Genomic DNA, 22649 nt, shown 5'->3' with positions numbered 1-22649 from the left:
ATGGGGAAAACGCGTTTTGGGACCCCCTTTTTTCTCGGCCCCCGCTTCACGGATCACCGCAAAACTTTCAGGGTAGGAGCGGAGCGGAGCTGGCCAAAAGTTTGGAGAATTTCGCGAAGATTCGTCAGTCGGCGCCAAAGATATTCCCAATAGAATGTTGTGGATTTCCTATGGAAAATAGGCCCTAACTATAACTATCTACTGGCGACCGCCAGTAGATAATATATATATATATATATATATATATATATATATATATCTCAATCTGCAAGTTTACCTCTCAAGGTAGATTTGCTTTAAACATTTATTCAAGGCTGCATCAAACGTCAGAGAGATGTGAGCAGCTATATTTAATTAAATACCCAGCCCCGTGGGCGTGGCCGTTCGCATGGCCTTTTGGGATTTGTAGTGTGGCCGAGTTTCGCTACAGTGAGCCAACTTGCAATGACGGTATTCATCAGTTAAAATTATTCCACAGTGGATGCTCTTCTATCATCCTCCAAGCGTTTGCCAACACCTCAGCGCCTTGAAAACAAGCACCTGTTTAACTGTGTACGCCGGTTGGCACCACCCAGATCCGCTAGAACACAGCGGGACTCCCTCACGGCCAGGTTCACCGTTATACAACAATCTGCAAGTTTACCTCAAACGAAGGATTCCTCACAAGATAGATTTGCTTTAAACATTTATTCAAGGCTGCAGTAAACGTCAGAGAGATGTGAACAGCAATGTCCTCAAAGCCGACGCGTTTCGGGCCTCTGCCCTTCTTCTCAGGCTGTTAATCACTGCTGACATTCAAGTTGCAGGTTCCACCTATATGTAATTAAATACCCAGCCCCGTGGGCGTGGCCGTTCGCAAGGCCTTTTGGGATTTGTAGTGTGGCCGAGTTTCGCTACAGTAAGCCAGCGCTCCAGTCTTGAAGAGTCTGAAACAAAGATTTTAGCAGATTAAAGTCTATGGCATAATCTATGCTGATGACCCTGCATTCAGTGGGTCTCTGGCAAAAAGATAACATCTACAATTTGTTCCTTCTGATAGTTCAAAATCCTCTAATGCTTATTTGACGAGCTAAGTCCCCTTACCATCAAGGTTATTAGCGGGAACATACTTTTGTAACTAGAAATATCAAGATTTTAGCAAGCCATCTCCAATTAAGTGTCCTACTAAGTGTATGCTTTCTCCCCAGAGAAAATACTTTTTGATTGTACATGTAATGGGTTGGTTTCCAGAGAAGAGCTTGAGTTGAGAAAAATATGATTGTCCACCAGAACGACTCCAAATCCCATTTGGCCCCTTTTAATTGTAGGGTAGCATATACTTTCAGGATGCTAGAGTCTCTACTGAAAGGTGTATAATCAGCATAATAAGTTGTGCCCTCTGTTATACTTATATGCACAGAGAAGAAAGAGCTTGAATCACGAAGACTGCTATAAGATGTCACTTAGATTTGGATTCCCCTACAGGTCAATTTACTGAAAAACCTTCAAAATTTCAGAGGATTAGCATATTTAAATACTTTAGGAACATAGTTTTGTTTTTAGATGAGATAGTACATTCAAGCCATACATGCATACAGGCATGGTCTCAGGGAAGCAGTGTGTTGACATTTGTTTCTTTTCATCAAGTTCTATCTACCAATATGATTTTTATGGATGTTTCACTAACATTTTGGGGGGCTCATCTGTGAATGTTGAATTTAGTTCTGTGTCGAATATATCATATATATGCTGTTTGTAGGAACATTAGAAACCTGTAGAACAATAGAGAAAAGGTGGAAAGATTGTAATCCACCATCAAAACAGGAGTTAAAGGTCGTGAATAAAGATATTGCAAAGTGGCAAAACATTTATCATGTAAGAATGTCATTATGTACGATTATGAAAAAAGGTGTTTGTCGTCATTTGGTGAGGACTTGCCAGAGGGTGTTCCGAGCTGGTACCTCTATCCAATGCTAACTTTTCCTTCTTTGATTACTATTGAATACATGAGAAGTGCGGTACTTTAGGAATCTTTTTTTCCCTTACTTGCGATGGCAGCATACTATAAAAAAATGTCATTCTGTTCTTCTATGTTAGACATAAGACTGAAGACAAACTAGGGACTTTAGAATTTTAGAATTATGAATCAGTGCTCAGAGATCAGACAGTAAGCAGGAGAACTAGGCAACTTGGAATGTGAGTCCACCAAAATAGGAAAACGATTTGTTAGGAATCAATATATATAGGTTACTTATTTGATACTTGTGGACAATAACGCTTTACGCTTTATCCTTTTTGTAAGTTTCTTATGATATAAATATGAATGAACATTTGAAACATCACTGGATAACTCAATAAAAAGAGAAAAAATAACCATAAAAGAGGAATATGGTGGTGGGCGTGGCCAATATATTCTATGTGATGGAATTGTACAACAAATGTATTGCACCCACTATATCGACTGCCACTATGACATCCAGGTAAATAGATGTGGAGTTAAGAATAATAAATCTATCCTAACCAGTGTATATACTTACCATGACAATATAGTTGTATACAGTATTGTGCAAACAATATTTATGTATGCCGATATTGTTGACCTTTATATAAGGACATGCAGTCATTGAATGTTCAAGGTGTCTGACCACAGAAGAAGAAAGCGCAATGCATTACGTTTTTGAAGCTTTTCCCTACTATACCTCTTAGTATGCCTCTCATAGCATGTACCGCTTCACCAATATGCAATTGTTCCACTTTTAATGTACCCTGTTTGTCCCTGTTACACTCCTTTCAATGTGGCATATCTTCAACTTTGCCATCTTCATCATACCCATTTTAACATATGCATTTCGACAATGTCCCTTTCTAACATGCCTGTCTTTACCCTTCACTCTGCTCATATCCATCCTATCATTTGCTAACCCCAAACTTGAACTTACTCAGTACACTATACCACAGTTTTAAACACACTACTATCTAGATTAAGTCTCATATTTGTTGGGTTCAAATATTACTTGAAATATTGGTGTAAGTGGACTGTATCAAGGTATTGTCACATATATTTCCTCTTTTGTAATTCAGGTATAATCGGCTGCTTAAAGAAATTACTCAGACGTTGAACGACCTACTAAAAGCACTCAAGGGTTTGGTGGTGATGTCTTCTCAGCTTGAGTTGATGTCCAGCAGCCTGTATAACAATGCTGTACCAGAACTCTGGAAAGGAAAGGTAAAACTGTTGTCATGGTACAGATGTATGCAAGTTTTCTGAATGATACTTGTAAGGATATATGATGAGTCACATTTAATGTCCAGCATGTTGGCAGTCATCAGCATGGCAGTAAGAATGATAGGATAAACTCAGTAACAATGAACGAATGCATACAAATAATTGAATTTCAAGAGGATTTACGATTTTTGATAGGAGCTTTGTTTATCAACCACGGTGGTCTTAAGACTATCCAGGAATTTCAAAAATCTTCATCACTAGAACTTGGGTGTACCTTTCTGAGTAGTTAGGTATTCCTGTTCGGTGAGTCCCGACATTCACCAGAGGGAAATGTCAACGGATACTTTTTCTCTACATCTTATAACTATGAATCCCTGTAAAACTTGACCTAATACGACTTTCAAATAATACAAACACTTCTTCAAAAGAAAATTGCACAATGGAGAGAACATGTGTATCCTTTTTATGGAAAAACGGCATGTCCATATAGTCTTTCCCACTGTGTCTATCAACCAGCATCCAAATATATAGACAGCCCCTACTGAGGAACCAAACTAACTATTAGGATAGTGATGGATGATAACAAAGCAAGACACACTATGTGGGTGGGGGCTTATCTCCTCTGTTTTTTATCCTTACTTGACTGTTAGGGTTACTTCAATGTGAAAGGGACATTAGTCCTGATTTAAATCTTGGCAGAATTACCGTCGTCCCCCGCCGCAGAGGCGGTTCCAAGTAATCTGTCAAGCTGACAGCATTCTGACTGCCGTATTTAGATGTGGCATGAACAGACTGCGGTCCGCCGTGTCAGTGGTATTCACTGCTGGCTAACAGTACTCCATCACCGTCAGGCCAGCTGGATTGCACTGAGCCGATTTAGATGTTCCCGTTGTGCTGGCGATGTCCTGGCGGTGGAGTACTGATGGAGTGAGGCCATGGGGGTGTGGAGACAGGCTAGTACTACTCATCATTATCTCACTAAACATAAATGTTGTGGGTCAATATGTGTAATGCACTTGTTATGAACATATAACATTGCACGCCAACAACATACACACACTGTTGAATGTACAGCCACAGATTCTTGCGACAGCGGGTGGCTTTGTGTCATGGTCAAAGAGTAGCTGCACAGGGAGGACCTTGACAGTGAGGTCAGGTCAGAAACAGAAGTGGGAACCCAAAGAAAGTTATGTTTTTACCTCTTTCATCGATTCCGCCAACTAGAGTATGGCGGTGTTCCTACCATAGTTGCTGCGACAGAAAGGCACATCATAATTTGCTCTGCGGTTTCTTGGCGGGACTCCCTCTGAAAGCCACTTTTGCCTATGGCACTGTTGACACAAGACGACTATTCTAGCAGAGCCGTCAGGACTCGGGCGGTCTTGCGGCCATAGACCCCACAACATCTAAATACGGCGGGTAGACCGCTAATTCAGTGGGTGACAGTGGGACCCAATCCGCTAAAATCTAAATCAGGCCCATAGTGACTCATTTACTTCCAGAAATCTTCATGTCTGATTACCACACCATGTGTACTTTCTTCGGTTTATGAACTATCATTGATTTATAGCAACTTGCAGCAAGCAAGATTAATTGTGCCTTTGTGTATGGAGTAGGGTGTTTGAGACCAGGAAGTGGATAGTAACTAAGGCTCTGTACTGTTGCAGGGATTCTGCTGATACACAGAACTATGCGAAGAACCCCAGGACCTCAGTGAATTGTGGTGTACCAGAAACTCACCTCAGAACCCAGAACCCAGTATCCGGCTAGCATAAGTGTCCCATTCGTTATCCGAGGTTTAGCTCGGTGGTCCCAATGAATAGACAACCCAGAACAAGCGACTCAGTACATACTCAGGAATGGTGGGAATCGGAAATACCTGTTCGTATATTATTCTCACATCAGTCCACAACAATAATCAACAGAGACACGTTGTAAATAAAAGGGGGTTTATTTTTATAGACCACGTGTCCTAAGATGCAGTACTTTGGCTAATACAAGCAGACAAATGATTAATATCAAAACCAGCAACATAGTTACAATACCATAGAATATAAAAGGGGTGATCATATTATAATGACAGTGGATACTACCACCTTCCCTTTACTAAGAAGCTAATATTATTATTATGCTAATAGAAGGTCTCTTAGGCTTGAATAGGGGACCCCATACCTCAAAGATCAGCTTAGTGAAATCACATCACAGGAGCATCAGGAGTCTTCTCGCAGGAAGGCTCGTCTTCGGTCTGAATAATAAACATGATGTCTGTGATACTAAAAGCACTAATTTTCAGGCATTTGCAGCTGCGCGTGTGTTATGGCTAAATAGTGGGCCGATCAACCTAGAGTGAAAAACATGCATTGTGTAATAACCCAGACTGTTTGTCACACCATGTACAGACCAAGGTCGCTGCGCAGAGCTTGGGATGGTAACAACAGATTGCTCTTGTGTGAAGCAAGTCTCGAGTCAGCAGTTTGTTTTAAGAAATAACATGTAAACGCAGTGCCGTGTGCAAAAGCAAAAAGATGGCTTTCTAACATCTAACGTGGTTATGCTAACTTAACAATGCCTGTACGTATTCAGAGAGAACTCACTACACGCCCCCTTGATCGAAGCACTATTTAGTAGGCAAGAAAAGAGAGAACGCAGAGTTCAGTTTCGTCAGAGCAGAACAAGGCGTAACCAATCCAAAGGTTCAGCATGAGTTAAAGTCTGAAACGGAAAAAATTGAGAAGCAAAAGGGGAAACTGTGGTGTCCGGAAAAAAAATATAATCAATTAAAAAAACTCAAAACAACCATCAGGGAGAAAGCAAAAAAAAAAAAAAAAAAAAAAAAAGGTAAATGCCGCGGCAGGGTGCTGTCCAGGAGCGACAGGCGCCAAGGACGATAGTTCAGTCAATCCATGAATGTATAGGCAGCATATGTGGCAACCGCTTCCAACAAAAAATCATTTGCAGGGCCAGCGAAAGTCTCAGCCATCCAATCCATCAACGAAAAGGAGCACACGTGTTCTTCAATCAGCGGAGCTTCTAGCACGATCAGAGGGCACCCGGAATGTTCCTCCAAATAGCTCATAGCCAAGAAGTTGTAGGCAGCTGTAGAGATGTCCCAATTACCCAGGATCCCATGTGCTGCTCCACAAGCCATTATCCGGACACCAGAACAGGTCAACTCGTGAGACACTAAGGGCCTCATTAGTCGATCGAAATCCGGCACCGGAGACACCAGGCTGGTCAAGCACAAATCCAAAGGCCATTCAAAGGGGCAATCCAGGCAGTGAAGCACAGGCTGCACGCAGGTGAAGTAGCAATACCGGAAGGATAATCCATATGCCAGGCTTAATGTCGCCAATGGCAGAGTTCCATAAAAGTCAAGCATCCTATCCCGAAGAAGATGCAGGCGGGACAGGTGCACGTGTGGCACAGAAGGAGCAGCCATTCCGTAGTATGAAAAGGAAAAGCAGCACGCCCGCCACTAGTACCAGAAGCAGCGGAACACCTCCAAAGATGCTCGAGAAAAGGGAATGAAAAAAGCCCGGAACCACACCAAAAATAGTTTGGAAAGAGGTCACGAGACCCGAGCCCACAAGTTTAAAAAAATGAGCCAGGCCGGTCGTGGACGAGGCATTGAAAATAGTTTGGATCAAAGAGCCGAAATGCAGGGGGAGGTCAGTATTCAGAAGCGCCTGTACCTCTGTGCGCGTATTAGCAACGTGAAGGTCGAATGTTTCACGAGAGGAAGTCAAAGACACCTCTTTTTGGGACAATAAGGCTCTTATTCTGCTCAACTTGTTGAACTCTGCTTTCAAGGTTGGAATCGAAGGCCAGATGGAAGCATCCAGCCGCCCATGCGGGGGTGGAAAGAGAACATTATTGCAGCAGACCACTTTCTGCGAGACAGTTACAATATACGGGATTCCCACTAACATCCCACAGCAAGCTTCACTATTCAAAATCAAATAACTACCGTTAGCAAGCAGTGTGAAAGAAGGCGTAATCACAGGCACTGGGACACCCCGTAGGATGCATGCTAAGTTCGGTGCTTGTACATTGCATGCGCCGTGTAATTGAATGTGTCTACATACCAAGGAATGGTCAGGTGACGTGGTACATTCCTCGCCCTTCAAATAAACCTCAGTCCCGTCCCTAGTACATCTATACGTAAAGGGGAGGGACCAAACCTCATGTATGAAAGCGGTGCCCAGCGGTTCATATCTACCCAAAGCATAATGTTTCATACAAGACGTAAACTTAAAAAGCGCAAAAGGTAGAGTTATCAATCCGTGGACTAACCACGTAGCCGAATTGATCTCTGCTACAGAAAAAGGCAATGGTTCTAACTTTTCAATATGTAACAATGAAAATGTAGCATCCTTCATGGACATAAATCGCTGCTTGTCAGTAAGGTTAAAGGGAAGGAACAACGACGAAGTGTTAAGATAGTCCCAAGGGACTCTCCCTGCCTTTAAAGTCTGCAATGTCCATGCAAACTGCATAACAGAACGCAACTGGTTTTGACCATGATATAACACAGACATATCATCATGCACAATATCAACAACTGACGAAACAATATTATCTAATGTATAAATCCTAGAAGAGAGAGTGCTAATGCTATTATCTATAACGGCTAAAACCTTCTCCATGTTTGCTTGGTCAATAGCTCGCAATCTAGAAGCCGCCTCAATCTGTGACAACTTCCAGACTTCGTTGTAAATAGCATACGCCCACCTCTTGGTTCTGCCACCCACAGGACCCTTAACAAAATCATTCAAATCTATTTTGTCATGTAATTGTGATAAATGAACTTTGACAGACGCCAAAGTGGAATGTCGCAGCCAAGATTGACATAACTTGCCCACAGAGTATGTAGTTACAGTATGTGACGACTCAAACCGAGGGTCTACGCGTTCCTGAGTATACCCCGGTTTCAGTCCCAGAAAACGTCGTTGACAGATATCTGAACTGCTTTGCCAAATTAACCAACCCTCACCATTAACTTTCGAAATATTGAAAGATGTATTTGAAACTAAGGAGTGCAAAGCAGCAAGGGACAGATCTGTGTGGTTATCCCAATTGGGATAAGCGCCCAGATCCGGCACAGAAGGTGACTTTAATTGTTTAGAAGTAGCCAATCCAAAACAGGTGGTTTGGAAGATGGATGAATTCAAAAATAAAATATGATTTGGTATAAGACAGGCACGATGTAAAGCCTCTGTACCCTGTACCTGCCACGGCTTGGAACCCCAAACCGATTTTAGATCAATAGTAGCCTTCCATACATCATAACCTTTGATTGACAACTCGTCCATAAAGGACTTAGAATAAAGTAGCTTCGTGTGTGTCAGTCTAACCTTTGCGGCAGACTCAGGCAGCACCTTAAAATAAAACGCTGCCGGGTTGGAAACACTGAAATCCGAAAAATATGAGTACTTGTTAACTAGTGTTTGTGAACTTCCGAATTCGGGAGTAGGACAGTGTTCCCACTGGGTAAAATTTACAAAATTTCTAAATGTATTTGCTTTATGCAGGAAATGATTGCCATAATGTTGAAAACAATACTGTTCCGCATAATTAGCCGCATTTTCGTATAAATCTTCAGCATCAAAAGCGGCATAATATTTCAAATCAGAAAACAGTGATTCAATGGCGTGTACATCCCAATCATCAGAACGTATGTTCTGCCTAACCACATCACCCATAGAAACACGAAATACATTAGGTACATTAATGACCTCTGTAGGCCCATGAATTTGGAATTTAACAGCATCCCATGCGATTCCATCCAAGACGGGCCAGGCAGTAATATTCACAAAAGTCTGGTCCCTCTTCATGATGTGGGACGAGGAGTGGGGGGCCAAAGTTCCATTGATAAGTCTAATTGTCGATCTCTCAGTCAGATAGTGGCCATCCACAAGACGGAAAAAAACTATCACGAACCCAATGGACATAAACAAAAAAATACTGAAAAGCAACAGCCAAATGTATGTCCAAGGGGCAATCAAAAAATGTCTCTTAAACCAGCTGAAAAAAACAGCAACGTTCGATGGGGGACTTGAGGGCAACGAGTTAGTGTCAAAGGAGAAACGGGACTGGCCAAGTGCTGTAGATTGTAAAACAGGCGAGGGACCACGTGTAGGATAAGCATACTCAGTCTCTTCGGGCAAACCACCAGCCGATGGTAGCAACAAGGGATCAGTAACCGATTGCATCTCGATGGCAACCTCAGGCAAGGTGTTAGAAGCAAGAGTCAACATTGAATTTCTTTGCATCGTCTGGCATGAAACTGCTGGAGTCATGCTAAGAAGTATCGGCCACTCGCTGAAGTTTGACATTGTCAATAGAGATGTACCTGTTTTCTTTGCGACCAGGAAGTGGAGGTAAAATGACTGTTCTTGTACCCTGCACTCCAAGCACTGGAACTGGTGCACGATAAGAGGGGCCGAACTCCTTCTTGTTCTCCACCTTCTCACGGACCAGATCTCCAACTCGGGGTAGCCAGCCGACTACCGGAACCTGAACTTCAACTTCAGATGTGGAGGGCATGTGTTCCTTCGATAGAGTGTCTCTGGCTTCTTGTAGAGTCTGTAAAACAGCACAGTGATCATCTACGTCAAAGGGTGCGGTCGACGCCGCCATGTCTAGACCATCAAGGTCTGGTACAAACATTCTGATTCCGAAGAGCATCATGTACGGGGTCCGCCCACCCAGAGACCTTCTAGGGAGATTATTAAGTGCACGTTGAACGTCATACAAATGGGCTAGCCAGTTCCGGCCTGTGCCTAAAACACGGGCTGTCAATGATTGCTTTAAGTCACGGTTCATTCGCTCCACCACACTATTACCCTCAGGTCGGTAGGGGGACGAAAATTTGACTAGGACCCCCAAATTTCTCATAGCCTCCTTGTAAGCCTTAGAGGCGAACGCAGGGCCCTGATCAGAATGGAAGGTACCACACGCAAAGGTTCCCACAAAGACACGCAAATCTCTGATGACAGTCCGCGAGTCAGCACTCCTTTGTGGCCATACCCACAGAAAACGCGTGCACGAATCCACTGCAACCAAGATGTACTTGTACGCAGTATCAGAAGAAAAAGGACCGCAGTGATCCAAATAAACACAACCAAATGGTTTATTGGATATGTACAACTGCGTTTGTGATGGGCGCGCAACAGTAGAAGGTTTAATCTGTTGGCAAATGTCACAATCAAGAACATAAGCGCGCGCTTGTTTATATAAACCAAACCACCAGTAACGTTGTTGTAGCAGAGATATTGTGGCTGACACTCCGGCGTGGGCTGACGCCAACCCCTCATGAGCAGCCAGAATCAGTGCGGGTCTGCAGTCCGCGTTGGGAATAATTCTGTCACCAACGTCGTTAATCCTCACTAATGGGACATTATCAGGACTTAAATGGTAAATGTAACGAGAAGGAAAACCCTTCGGGTAATCGCCTCCCTTTTCTGTAGCAGCAATAGCTGCCAAGATGTCATCATCAATCTTACTTTTTGATCTGGTAACTGCTGCCACTAAGTATGTAGCCACTGCTGTTTTAGCTGCCTCGTCAGCCAAGCTGTTTCCGACAGCATGGACACCAAGTCGCTGGTGACCAAGAGTGTGAATAACATTCACGAGAGGGAGACGTTCTTTAAAGTCTGCCACTCGAACCCAAAGCGTTTTATGCTTAATTGTGCCACCTTTTGTGTCTCGATAATCATTCTGAGACCAGAAGTGTAAATTGTCATTATAGGACTGGACACAGTAGAAAGAATCACTCACAATTAGAGTAGTGACTCGGGGATCAGCAAACTCCAGTGCAAGCACTAGAGCCCGAAGCTCCGCCAATTGCGCGGTACAATCGCCCAATGACTGCGTATGCACTGCATCAGATTGGAATTCACCATTTACGAAAGTACCTACGACAATTGCGCAAGCCGCTGAGTAGGCGTGCTTTGATCCAATTGCGGGCTGCGCAGATCCGTCAGTGTATATGACACAATGGTATTCTTCGAGCGGGCGCAAAGACAGAGGAGCCGGATGAACGAATTCATACTGCAAGAACTCTTGAGTCTGTAATGAGGCATCAAAGATGTAGGTGACGTCTGGCGACGTCAGTGTCGTGGCCCATTGTATCCACCGAGGATGCAAAGCTTTAGAATTTGGTACACTTGCCTTTGTCACCGCTTCTAAGGCGGGATAGGGTGTTACAACCAGAATCTGTTTCCCATGTGACAGTGCGCGTTCTTTAAGGATCGCCATCTGTACAGCAGTCAGAACTTTTTCGACCGCGGAAAAACGTAATTCAGCAGAGGTGTACAAGTGGGATTTGTACGCAATGGGGACTGTATCGCCCTCATTAAACGTCAAATACGTGAAACCCACGGCGCCTGGCACTATTCTTATTACCAGGTTGGTGCGGTTATCACGTGTCAGCAAATATTGTGAAGCAAGAAGGTCAGCCTGTAAAGACTGTAAAATTTTAGAATGTTCCAGCTGCCAGCTAGACTTCGAAAATGTGGGTTGTACCAAGGCGTAAAGCGGCTTGATACGCTGGGCATAATCAGGAATGTACGTACGGCCGAAATTTAGAAAGCCCAGCAGAGATTGTAATTTCTTTAGTGTCGTTGGCGCACTCAAGCATGCGCACTTCTCCAGAAAGTGGGGAGCTAACCCCTTACCTTCATTATTGAGCTCGTAGCCCAAAAACAACACTGTATATTCCGCGATGTGAGACTTCGCAAAATTGAATTTGTAGCCATAGTCAGCAAAACTCACTACAATATTGTCGACTCGAGACAGATGCGGCAACAGCTCGTCATCCGTGAGGTAGATATCGTCAACATAGGAGTATGCCTCGGGGTCTATTCTTTCTAAGAGAGAAACCACGCGAGCGGAAAAGACGCCAGGGCTATTTTTGTAGCCCATGGCTAATCTCGTAAACTGTTTTTGTTTACCGCCCGAAGTAAACGCTGTCCACTGGCTACTCAGTGTGGACAGGTTATGGCTAAAAAAGCCATTGGAAATGTCAAGTGTCGTTTTAAACCGTTTACGCACGAGACTGTCGACTAGAGCCGAGCTATGTGTATTTTGTACCGCGCAGGTCCGGCAATGGGAGTTTAGGTGCCGGTAATCCAAAACTAAACGGTACGAGCCGTCAGGCTTCGTTACAGTGAATAAAGGGTTATTCATAGGGGACACACAAGTTTCAATCACACCCTGATATTCCAATTGTTCAAGGATCGCCGCGACGTGAGGTCTAGCTTCACGACGCATGGGATATTGGGGCTGAGGCTGGGGCATAGACCGCAATGGAATCTCATGGCAGGGGGACAACCGGTCCCAACCCACTTGAGTACGATATACCGCTGGCGCAAGCGCCAGCGCCCACTCACCAGCGTACATTTCAGCTTGGTCCTTAGGCACCGTGTGCGCAAAGGACGGGAGGATTTTCTCCTCCCCTCTAGGAGCTTCCAAAATGAAGGCCGGGGGCCAATCTGCCTCCGCTAGGAGGATATCATAGGTGGTGGTCAGATTATCCCAAAAAATCCCTTTTATAGTACGTTGTATGTCACCCTCTATTAATAAGACTATTTCATAAAGTCTATCAGGGGGAGCCACTCTGGTATCAGCTGTTTCAACAGTAACCAATACATCAGTTGCTGTCGCCGCCAGAAATGGACGCAGAGCTTGACGGACTATGGTAATTTCTGCCGCGCTGTCCAGTAGCGTCAGCGCCCATGTCCGGTTCTGAAGCTGTGTCCGCACTATCTGAGGCATATTTTGCCGTCAGAGCCGCCACTTTCTTCTTCTGAAACGGGGGTCTTTGTCGAGCAAACTCGTCCTGCTTGCCTTTACCCTCAGTCTGTCGGGGTTGGTCACGCTGTTGTGGAGCACCCCGACCTTTGCCACCGCCTCCGCCACCAGACTGTGTAGCCGATGTTTCCTGTGAAGAACGAGGAGAGCGCGGTTCAGAAACCTGAAATCTATCAGGAAACTTAATAGTAGCACGATCTCGCAGATCATAAGTGCGTTCACTACTTGACTGAACGGGAGAGGCAGGCCGAGAGCCCTGTTTCTGCTGCTGCTGCTTTCCCTGTTGTTTAGTCCGCCAAGGTTGTTTTGGAAAAATTGGCCGACCATCCTTACCAAAAGTTTCTGCCTTACCCTGCTGCTTAGAATCGGGATTTTTGATCACAGGCTTAACTCCTAAAGAGCTACGACCCAAATCGCGATATGCTTCTGAAATTATTTTTGCAAATTCCTGCGGCTTGTCCTCTTCAGCAACTTTCTTCAGTTCATTACGAACCTGAAAGTGCAACGCATCACCCTTAAGGTTTCCCATTATCATGGTAGCCACCAGGCCAAAATCTCCGAGGAGCCGCATCCCCAATTCTATCGCAGACTCCGCTCCATGGTCCTCTTGAACCTGTTTAATTATGGAGGGCAGCTGTAACATAGACGGAGTGCCGAAGCACTGCGCGTACGTCGCAGCAAAAATCTTACCCCAGGATACACAATCATCTATATGGGGAACTAAGTCTTTAGGCAAACTAATGGTGAGGATCCTGTGTTTTTCCACAGGAGTTGTATGCGGATAAACCGCCTCTATTTGGTCAAATTTTTCAGCAAGCCAAAAAGGATAATCATCCCTTGTGAGGGGGCGCTTGCCCACAACAGAATTGACCATAACAGGACTAATGACCACCGCGTGACGATCACTAGGTTGTCCCGCACTAACAGGCGCCCCCGCCTGTACAGTGCGCGACACATACTGCACCAACGCCCTATAAACTGATATAAGGGCAGTGTGTAGTACACGCAATTCAGCCACCGTCACCGTGAGGTAACGGGGATGAGGCGTAAATCCGGCTAGTACCGGCCAAGTGGCCCCTGCAATTGATAAAGGGCCCATTCTCGGCGGTATAACCACATGGGGGAGGGCGCCATTAAACCAAATCTGATGTTGCCAAGCAGATATTGGTATCTCCTGTGTCCTATACGGCGCATAGTTAGCAGGCACGGCAGTAGCAGTGTAAGAATGAAAGGTATCGTCATCCCCACTGACTGCCGGAATCGTCACCCAGGAATAGAACAACTCAAACGGGTGAGCCGCATCGGCTCCCACCACAAAGATGACGTCCATGCCCGTGTCCGGCACCCCATACTGCGTCAAATGACGTTTCAGAGCTGCACGGCTGTGCGCCGCAATGTCTACTGCCATAAGGACAAGCTATACTTCAAGTATTTAGTAGCACAAGGGTTCAATAACCTTTTTAATGATCAAGCTTGAAAGAACCTATATCAATAGAACTAGGTAGGTTTAAATCCGTCAGACTTGTTATCCGGAAACAAGAATGAGGGTGCTGTGGACTAAATGTAAGCACTACTAAGGCGTTTCAACTCATAGACCAAACGTTAGGTGCGCCATGTTGCAGGGATTCTGCTGATACACAGAACTATGCGAAGAACCCCAGGACCTCAGTGAATTGTGGTGTACCAGAAACTCACCTCAGAACCCAGAACCCAGTATCCGGCTAGCATAAGTGTCCCATTCGTTATCCGAGGTTTAGCTCGGCGGTCCCAATGAATAGACAACCCAGAACAAGCGACTCAGTACATACTCAGGAATGGTGGGAATCGGAAATACCTGTTCGTATATTATTCTCACATCAGTCCACAACAATAATCAACAGAGACACGTTGTAAATAAAAGGGGGTTTATTTTTATAGACCACGTGTCCTAAGATGCAGTACTTTGGCTAATACAAGCAGACAAATGATTAATATCAAAACCAGCAACATAGTTACAATACCATAGAATATAAAAGGGGTGATCATATTATAATGACAGTGGATACTACCACCTTCCCTTTACTAAGAAGCTAATATTATTATTATGCTAATAGAAGGTCTCTTAGGCTTGAATAGGGGACCCCATACCTCAAAGATCAGCTTAGTGAAATCACATCACAGGAGCATCAGGAGTCTTCTCGCAGGAAGGCTCGTCTTCGGTCTGAATAATAAACATGATGTCTGTGATACTAAAAGCACTAATTTTCAGGCATTTGCAGCTGCGCGTGTGTTATGGCTAAATAGTGGGCCGATCAACCTAGAGTGAAAAACATGCATTGTGTAATAACCCAGACTGTTTGTCACACCATGTACAGACCAAGGTCGCTGCGCAGAGCTTGGGATGGTAACAACAGATTGCTCTTGTGTGAAGCAAGTCTCGAGTCAGCAGTTTGTTTTAAGAAATAACATGTAAACGCAGTGCCGTGTGCAAAAGCAAAAAGATGGCTTTCTAACATCTAACGTGGTTATGCTAACTTAACAATGCCTGTACGTATTCAGAGAGAACTCACTACAGTACTCATGGCAGAAGCATGGAACCTTGGCTAAATTAAAGATGCATTAAGATGTCTGTGTGTAGAAGATTTCATGAGCTGTGTGTACGTGAATAATTTCTGTGACTGTTTCTTGTGCCTTTTATGAACAGCTGGGGCTCTGTGCACAGGAAGGATAGATAAGCTTAATTTAGGTGACGTGACCCTGCTTATGGTGCTTTGCATCAGTGGAAGATGTCTGAAGCTTATTTAGGTTGTCATGGAGTGAAAAAAGTGATTCTAAATAGTTAATTAATTAATTTTTGATTTTTGATTTTCATAATGATAAGTACAGTGAGTTTAAAGTGATCCATGGAATGCCACGGAAAGCACTATGTGTTTTTAAAATACCCCTCACACACTATGAGTCCCATAGTGTCATGCTTCATCATGGGGGTCTTCCCGTCCCTCTACGGGGCGGGGCGTGCTACTACCTACGGCTACGCGGGAGCACTGTTGTTGTGATGATAAGGCTTATGTGTAGTGCAAGGGATGTGAGTGAATATAAATACGTGTAAATAATAAAAATTAAAAGGACCCTGGCTAGTAGAAAAAACAATTTTATTCTGTTCTCTAGCTGGGACCGTTAAAAATGGGGAAGAGAGTAGGAAATCTCACAAAACTAATTTGTGAGATTTCCTACTCTCTTCCCCATTTTTAACGGTCCCAGCTAGAGAACAGAATAAAATTGTTTTTTCTACTAGCCAGGGTCCTTTTAATTTTTATTATTTACACGTATTTATATTCACTCACATCCCTTGCACTACACATAAGCCTTATCATCACAACAACAGTGCTCCCGCGTAGCCGTAGGTAGTAGCACGCCCCGCCCCGTAGAGGGACGGGAAGACCCCCATGATGAAGCATGACACTATGGGACTCATAGTGTGTGAGGGGTATTTTAAAAACACATAGTGCTTTCCGTGGCATTCCATGGATCACTTTAAACTCACTGTACTTATCATTATGAAAATCAAAAATCAAAAATTAATTAACTATTTAGAATCACTTTTTTCACTCCATGACAGGGTAGAATCACTTTTGTTTACTAAATATCAGATAGGAGGTAGGTTCTATCCTAGCACCTCTTCACTCCCTCTCTTTGATTATTTCTTTGCTTATTTAGGTTGAACATGTCATGGGATCACAATGTTATAGACAATGGTGGACCACCTGATGGCAAAGAGGTCATTGTGGCTATCTGCTATAATTGCTCTATTCTTTCCCTCCTAGGCGTATCCATCATTGAAGCCTTTGGCCTCTTGGGTAATGGACCTGTTGCAGAGGATCGACTTTCTGAAGACTTGGATTGCAGACGGAATCCCACCCGTGTTCTGGATCAGTGGTTTCTTCTTCCCACAGGCCTTCCTTACGGGCACCCTGCAGAACTTTGCGAGGAAATCTGTAGTCTCAATTGACACAATTTCATTTGATTTCAAGGTAAGATGTGCACAAATATTCCACCCCCAATCCTGTGTTTCTTGGGCAATACTAAATATCACCGGATGTACTGGCACATAGCTTTGTATGTGTTTCTCTGTTTGATTATTGGTTGTGGTTAGATAGCTCTCACTTGAACCTTCTGTGCTCCAGGCTATATCAGTATTGTATTCTGCTATAGTAGGCCATTGTAAAATGAACAAGGGCAACCACACTACCCAAGGGGTGATCTGGGTAACTACATCTATGAAGGGAACCAAAACATACACACTAGTACTCTGAAAACTCTGGTATTCATGAGAACCTTTGAAAATCAACCAAGGTGCGGGTGTATCAAATACAGTGTATAAACCAGCAGTCACCTTATCATGAAAAGTAATATTTTTAGTTGTGTCTCAACATAATAGAGATGGTGAAATGTGCTGAAAGTGATTCACTTGTGATTTATTAAAAACCCATCAACACAAGTGTGAATGCAGACATTTGACCAAAAGGATAAGTATAGCTGGGCATCATAAACGACGCAATACAGCACTGAACAAGTAAATCTGTTGGACCCAATCCCTGGCTCAGAGAAGAATCGAGTTGACAGTGTCACTATCTGTTAGTTTACTGCCTTCATGTTCAGTATGAATCTTAACTTCTCTGTCAGGCCACTTTCCTATATTAACAAATAATGGGCATTAATGCCTTTCTTTTATTTGTATTTTTTAACTCTTTCTAATACTCGTTCAAAGTCTTGGTGTTTGTGAGTGAAGTATTTGGAAAAGCTTTCCAGAGTCTTCAGAAATTCCACCCTGCATTGGTGGAAGTCGGCGCAAAATGTTTTCTTCCACTGGGCTGTTTTACACTGGGGCAGAGAAGCTGACATTGGTTATTGGTGTCTCCGGGCTTTGCAAGTGTTGTTAAGGGCTATGTTCCCTCTTTGCCCTTTAATAGATGTTTTCTGAAAGAAGGAATTTAGATGATCTCACTGTTTTTGGCAATAAAACAATTGAACAAGCTGCTGGTAGAAAAACCTCCTTATACATGCTCTTTAGGGCTCCTGGTTTTATGGTATTTATTTTTCTAGCATTTCCGTCTGTATTTATCCACATTTATTTTTTACCCACTTTATCTGTATTTATTTCGTGTTTTGCGGACAAATGAAGTTGTAAAACTGTACATTTCCATATTTATTTAACGGATAGACGCACACTCATACTTTGATGTCTGTCTGTATTAGTTATTTAAGGTACCAAATATTAAATAACAAAACATTCACTGGTAAATATTAGCATTATACCACAAATGTATGTTGACACGTCATTATTTAATAAATTGCATCTTGTTTTTTTAATTTCCCATGCTGTCCATCTGCTTAGCTGTTTACCTGTAATTAGAGAAAGACAGTACAGAGTCACTTAAAAAAAACATTTTTCTGTATTTATCCACTTTTAGAGATAAATGCAGACAGAAAACACATTGTTTTCTGTCTGTATTTATCTGTAAAAATCCGTATAAATGGAAAACCGGGAGCCTTAATGATCTTGTACAGGTAATACTCTCCTATCCTTTAAGCCTACATCTCTGAGAGGGCTGGCTTCTGTCCTCATTTTCTGATTCTTGACATCTGTATGGGATCAAACAAGGTCTCCCAAAATGGAAAGCATCCATTATGCACATCAGGGGCTGTATTATAGAAGTGCCCCTGGGGTGCAATGGGTGTTTGCGCCTGCTTTGCGTGCCCCGGGGCACTTTGGTTTTACAGAAGAGGCCGCGGACGCGTGTGCATCCCCTTCTGTAATACTGAAAGCGTTGGCGCACATACAGCGCCAGCGCTTCCTCAAGAGCATGTTCCCTCATTTGCATGTTAGGGAATCCCTTTTCCTCTGCGCCTGTGCCGTATTACAGACGCTGATGCAGAGGCAAAGAAGCTCTCAAGGGGTGTACTGACAGTGCACCACCTTTTAATCAGTGTGCTACCTAATTGCAGCCCTCTGGAGGGGGGAAAGGGGGTCCTACGGACCCCCCAGAAATGTGCATTTTAAAATGTGTGCCTGCCGCAATCAAGGAAAATGCGCCGTATTAGGGTGAATGACCTGCCCCCAGGGCAGCCACGAACTTGCGGTGCCTTGGGGGCAGCACATTCATGTCAAAAACGGAGCGCCTGCTTTGCAGCCGCTCCGTGTTTTCACAGTGCAGGCGGCACCCACCTGACTTTTAAAGGAGATTAGGGATCCCCTTGCACACGGTTGCAGTGAGTGATTGCACCTACTTGCAAGGGGATGTTTGGGAAGTCCATGGAGCTTCCTTTCCTCCCCGACAGACGGCTGCAATCATGGACACACGGCGCTGTCAGTGTGTCTCCTGGTAGTATCTTTGCCTCTGCGCCCACATCTGTAATACGGCACGGGCGCAGAGGCAAAGGGATTCCCTCATTTGCATGGGGCCACGCTGGAAACGTGCTCTTGAGGAAGCGCTGGCGTTGTATGTGCGTCAATTCTTTCAGTATTACAGAAGGGGATGCACAAGCATCTGTGGCCCCTTCTGTAATACTAAAGTTACCCCGGGGCACTTCTATAATATGTCCCTAGGTTTTAGGCCAGATAGAGAGATATGGCCACATAGACATTGAGCCAGGATAAGCATCTTGTTGCTATTTCATGGTTACAAGCCAGGGATTTAGCAGTGGTAATAACCTTATCCAAGACAATCCTGCCCTTTTTCATGACATCCATCAAGTTCTGATTCTGCCCTCCGTGATATTGAGTGGAACCTCAGCCAGCACCGTGTTCTTCAGTCCTAGGGTGAGATGTGCAAAGCTTTGTCAGAGGGTCGCACAAGCGGAGTCACACGACCACTTTATCATCTTGCTCTTTGAATACTCGGGCTTCATCAGCTTGGACCCACATTGCCACTGTGGTGAAGAAAGCAGCTGAGGTTTTAAACATTCATTTGCAAACAGAGAAGTCAAAGACCTTTTTGCATGAAGGTTTTGGAAAGCAGGGTGAGAGTATAGACCCTTGGACTCGATTCTCCAAGCTGTAAATTTCAACCCATAGCGCCACATTTGAGGCTGTAGTCGCCAATTCATTCATCAGCTTCAGCTTTTTATTTGCACCCTCAACACCATCAGCATCAGCAGCCTTTTGTGCCTCTGGAGATCGAGGAGAAAGAAAGCGCTGCTATACCCCAGCTGGTATAAAACCACTCTAAGACATTTTGGATTCCAACTCATGATTTACTGGTTGGCGACGAGTTTGTTTCCAGAAGGGATCATAATTAAGTACAGACTGTTGTGTTTTGTGAATAGTTAACCCTTCCCTTTAAAAGGAAACCTACATCTATGCCCCTGTTTAACATACCCTTCTCCCCGCACAAACATCTAAATGGAAGAGATGTTGTCTCTCCTCTAAGAGGGGTCATGAGGATTTTATCCACTTTGCCCAAAGGGGTCAGGGTGTTATTCCCATTACTTTATATTCCGATAAAAGGACGTGGGTCTTCTTCATCAGAAGGATACATTCAGAATAGTGACTTAGCTTCAAGTTGCTCACTTTCTCCAGGATTGGATTGTTTTTTTTAGATCAGAAGGATGCTCAATTCCTGGTGCCAATAAATGAGATTTACAGGAAATATGGGTGGTTTACAGTGAGCAGTCTGCATATGCAGTTTAAGGTGCTCCTGTTTGGTTTATCATCTTCTCCTAGAGGATCTGAGAGTCTTCGCCAATTTAATGGCAGGTCTAGTGTTTCTACATCGACTAGGCATTTTCCTTCTCCTCTTCATCTTGATGGTCAGCACTGAGGACTCCTTCTTAGGCTTCTCTCTGGCCTAAAATCTCTAACGCATTAATATTTTTGAGTAACATACAGTTTTCGATCAATGTAAAAAATAGGATCTCGCCCCCTCTCAGCAGTGTTGATTCTGGACACTGTTCAGCTCACAGCTTTCTCATCTCAGATCAGACTTGCTTGACATCTCTAAGATGGACACCGGTTTAATAAAATCTTGCCATCAGCCTGTCAGGGCTGTGCTTCGTATGTAAGGCTTCATGGCGTTGTGCATTTTCTTGATTTCTTTACCTCGTCTTCAGATCCACTTTCCAGTAATCTAAAGAATGTGTAATTCTTTATCCTCTGTGCTTCACCCACTACTTTGTTGGCAGATCAATCGATCCATTACAGAAGTGTGTTATCGATTCAGATCCCTGCTTCATCAGATTTCAGTAGATACAGATGCATCTCTTCATTGTTGCATGCTCATCTGGATGAATTGTTTAAAAATAGTATTTAGTACTGGTGGGAATTGCCTTTTGAGTCTGTGATAGTACGTGCTCTGTTACTCTGTAGGGTATTTTCTTCCTTGTGTGCAATTTGTAGGTTCAGAGCTTGGTGATCAACGCAATGCGATGTTCTATCCGGATAAGTGGGGTTTTGTGGACTTTCTACAGCAAGGCTGGGAAATTGTTCGCATTTGGACCTGGCCAGTAGGTAAGAGAATTGGGCCATCAATAGCCACTTAATAGGGATACAGTATCTGATGGCAGAGTCCCTGACCAGGCTGGGTTCTTTAAACCATGAGTAGGAACGTCATCAAGAGGCAAACCTCAACCTCTTCCAGCATTGGCGTTTTTCTTTGATATATAGCTCTGTTTGCTACCAGTCACAACATGAAACGTGAACTCTTCTGCTACCTGGAGTTTTAGAGGAAGGAATCTCTTGCCAATGCTTGATGTTGCCGTGGACATTTCCATTGCACTATGCTTTTCTGTTTCCAAGGGTTGTGCATCAGATTTCTCTGTTCAAGGCGCGCATGATTTGATGGCTCTGGACTCGGTCAGCAGGGCTTAAGATCCGGAACTTCTGCGGCTCAGTGTGGTTCCGTTTGACGCCATCTTTTTATCCTCAGCCTCCTCCGTGTAAATAATCCTGGGGCACCCATCCATTAGAATAACGACACCCTTACCTTCTTTAACTTCTTTCTGATGGATGTTTCTGCTTCGACAGATTGTTTACCTTCCTCTTGTCTCCCATTTTTGCGGAAGCTTTTTTTGTTTCGATTTTTTTTTCATGCTTTTTTTCTGCGAGAAGTGTTAGGTTTTTATTGCTCTATTTTGGTTCCGTCTACTGTTTCTGAGTGTTTTTGGCACTGTAACTAGATTGGAATTCATGTCACTGGTACCACGGTGCTTTACATAATCTGTCACAATCGGACGCATTCCAAATTCCAATGCTTAGTCGAACAGTGCCACCTGGTGACGGCTGGTAGCTAAGCAGCTGAACATTTCCATATACAGTCCGGGTGTCTGAAATAGGCCTGGGCAGTAAATTCCGTTCCGTTCGCGGAATTTGCGGAATTTGGGTAATTTCGCGTTCCGCGAAGAATGCGAAATTGCCCAAAAATCTGCGTTCCGCAACTTCGCGAAGTTTTTTGCTTGTTCGCGTTCTCAATATGCGTGTTCGCGAGATATTTCACCCCGAGCACGCAAACAGCGATCGCGAACAGGAAAAAAGTATCGCGAACAAGCAATTCCGCGTGTTCGCGGAATTTCTGCGTGTTCGCGGAGATTTTTACCGTTTCGCGGAGATTTGCGTAACGCGATTACGCAAATTCCGCCCACCCCTAGTCTGAAAGGG

General features: G+C 43.9%; 1 protein-coding gene across 1 annotated transcript in view; it reads left to right on the top strand.

Annotated features, from left to right (window-relative positions):
• The window catches only part of DNAH1 (dynein axonemal heavy chain 1), a 1256292-nt gene that overhangs the window by 1189095 nt on the left and 44548 nt on the right, over positions 1-22649 (top strand). Inside the window, exons 75-76 of the mRNA XM_085624793.1 lie at positions 3061-3205; positions 16822-17028. Of these exons, the coding sequence (XP_085480919.1) occupies positions 3061-3205; positions 16822-17028 (352 nt within the window). The remainder of the gene's footprint in view (positions 1-3060; positions 3206-16821; positions 17029-22649) is intronic.

This window comes from Triturus cristatus, chromosome 9, assembly GCF_964204655.1.
Source record: "Triturus cristatus chromosome 9, aTriCri1.1, whole genome shotgun sequence".
In the NCBI taxonomy this organism is placed as follows: Eukaryota; Metazoa; Chordata; class Amphibia; order Caudata; family Salamandridae; genus Triturus; species Triturus cristatus.
This window is presented reverse-complemented; position numbering and strand designations above follow the sequence as displayed.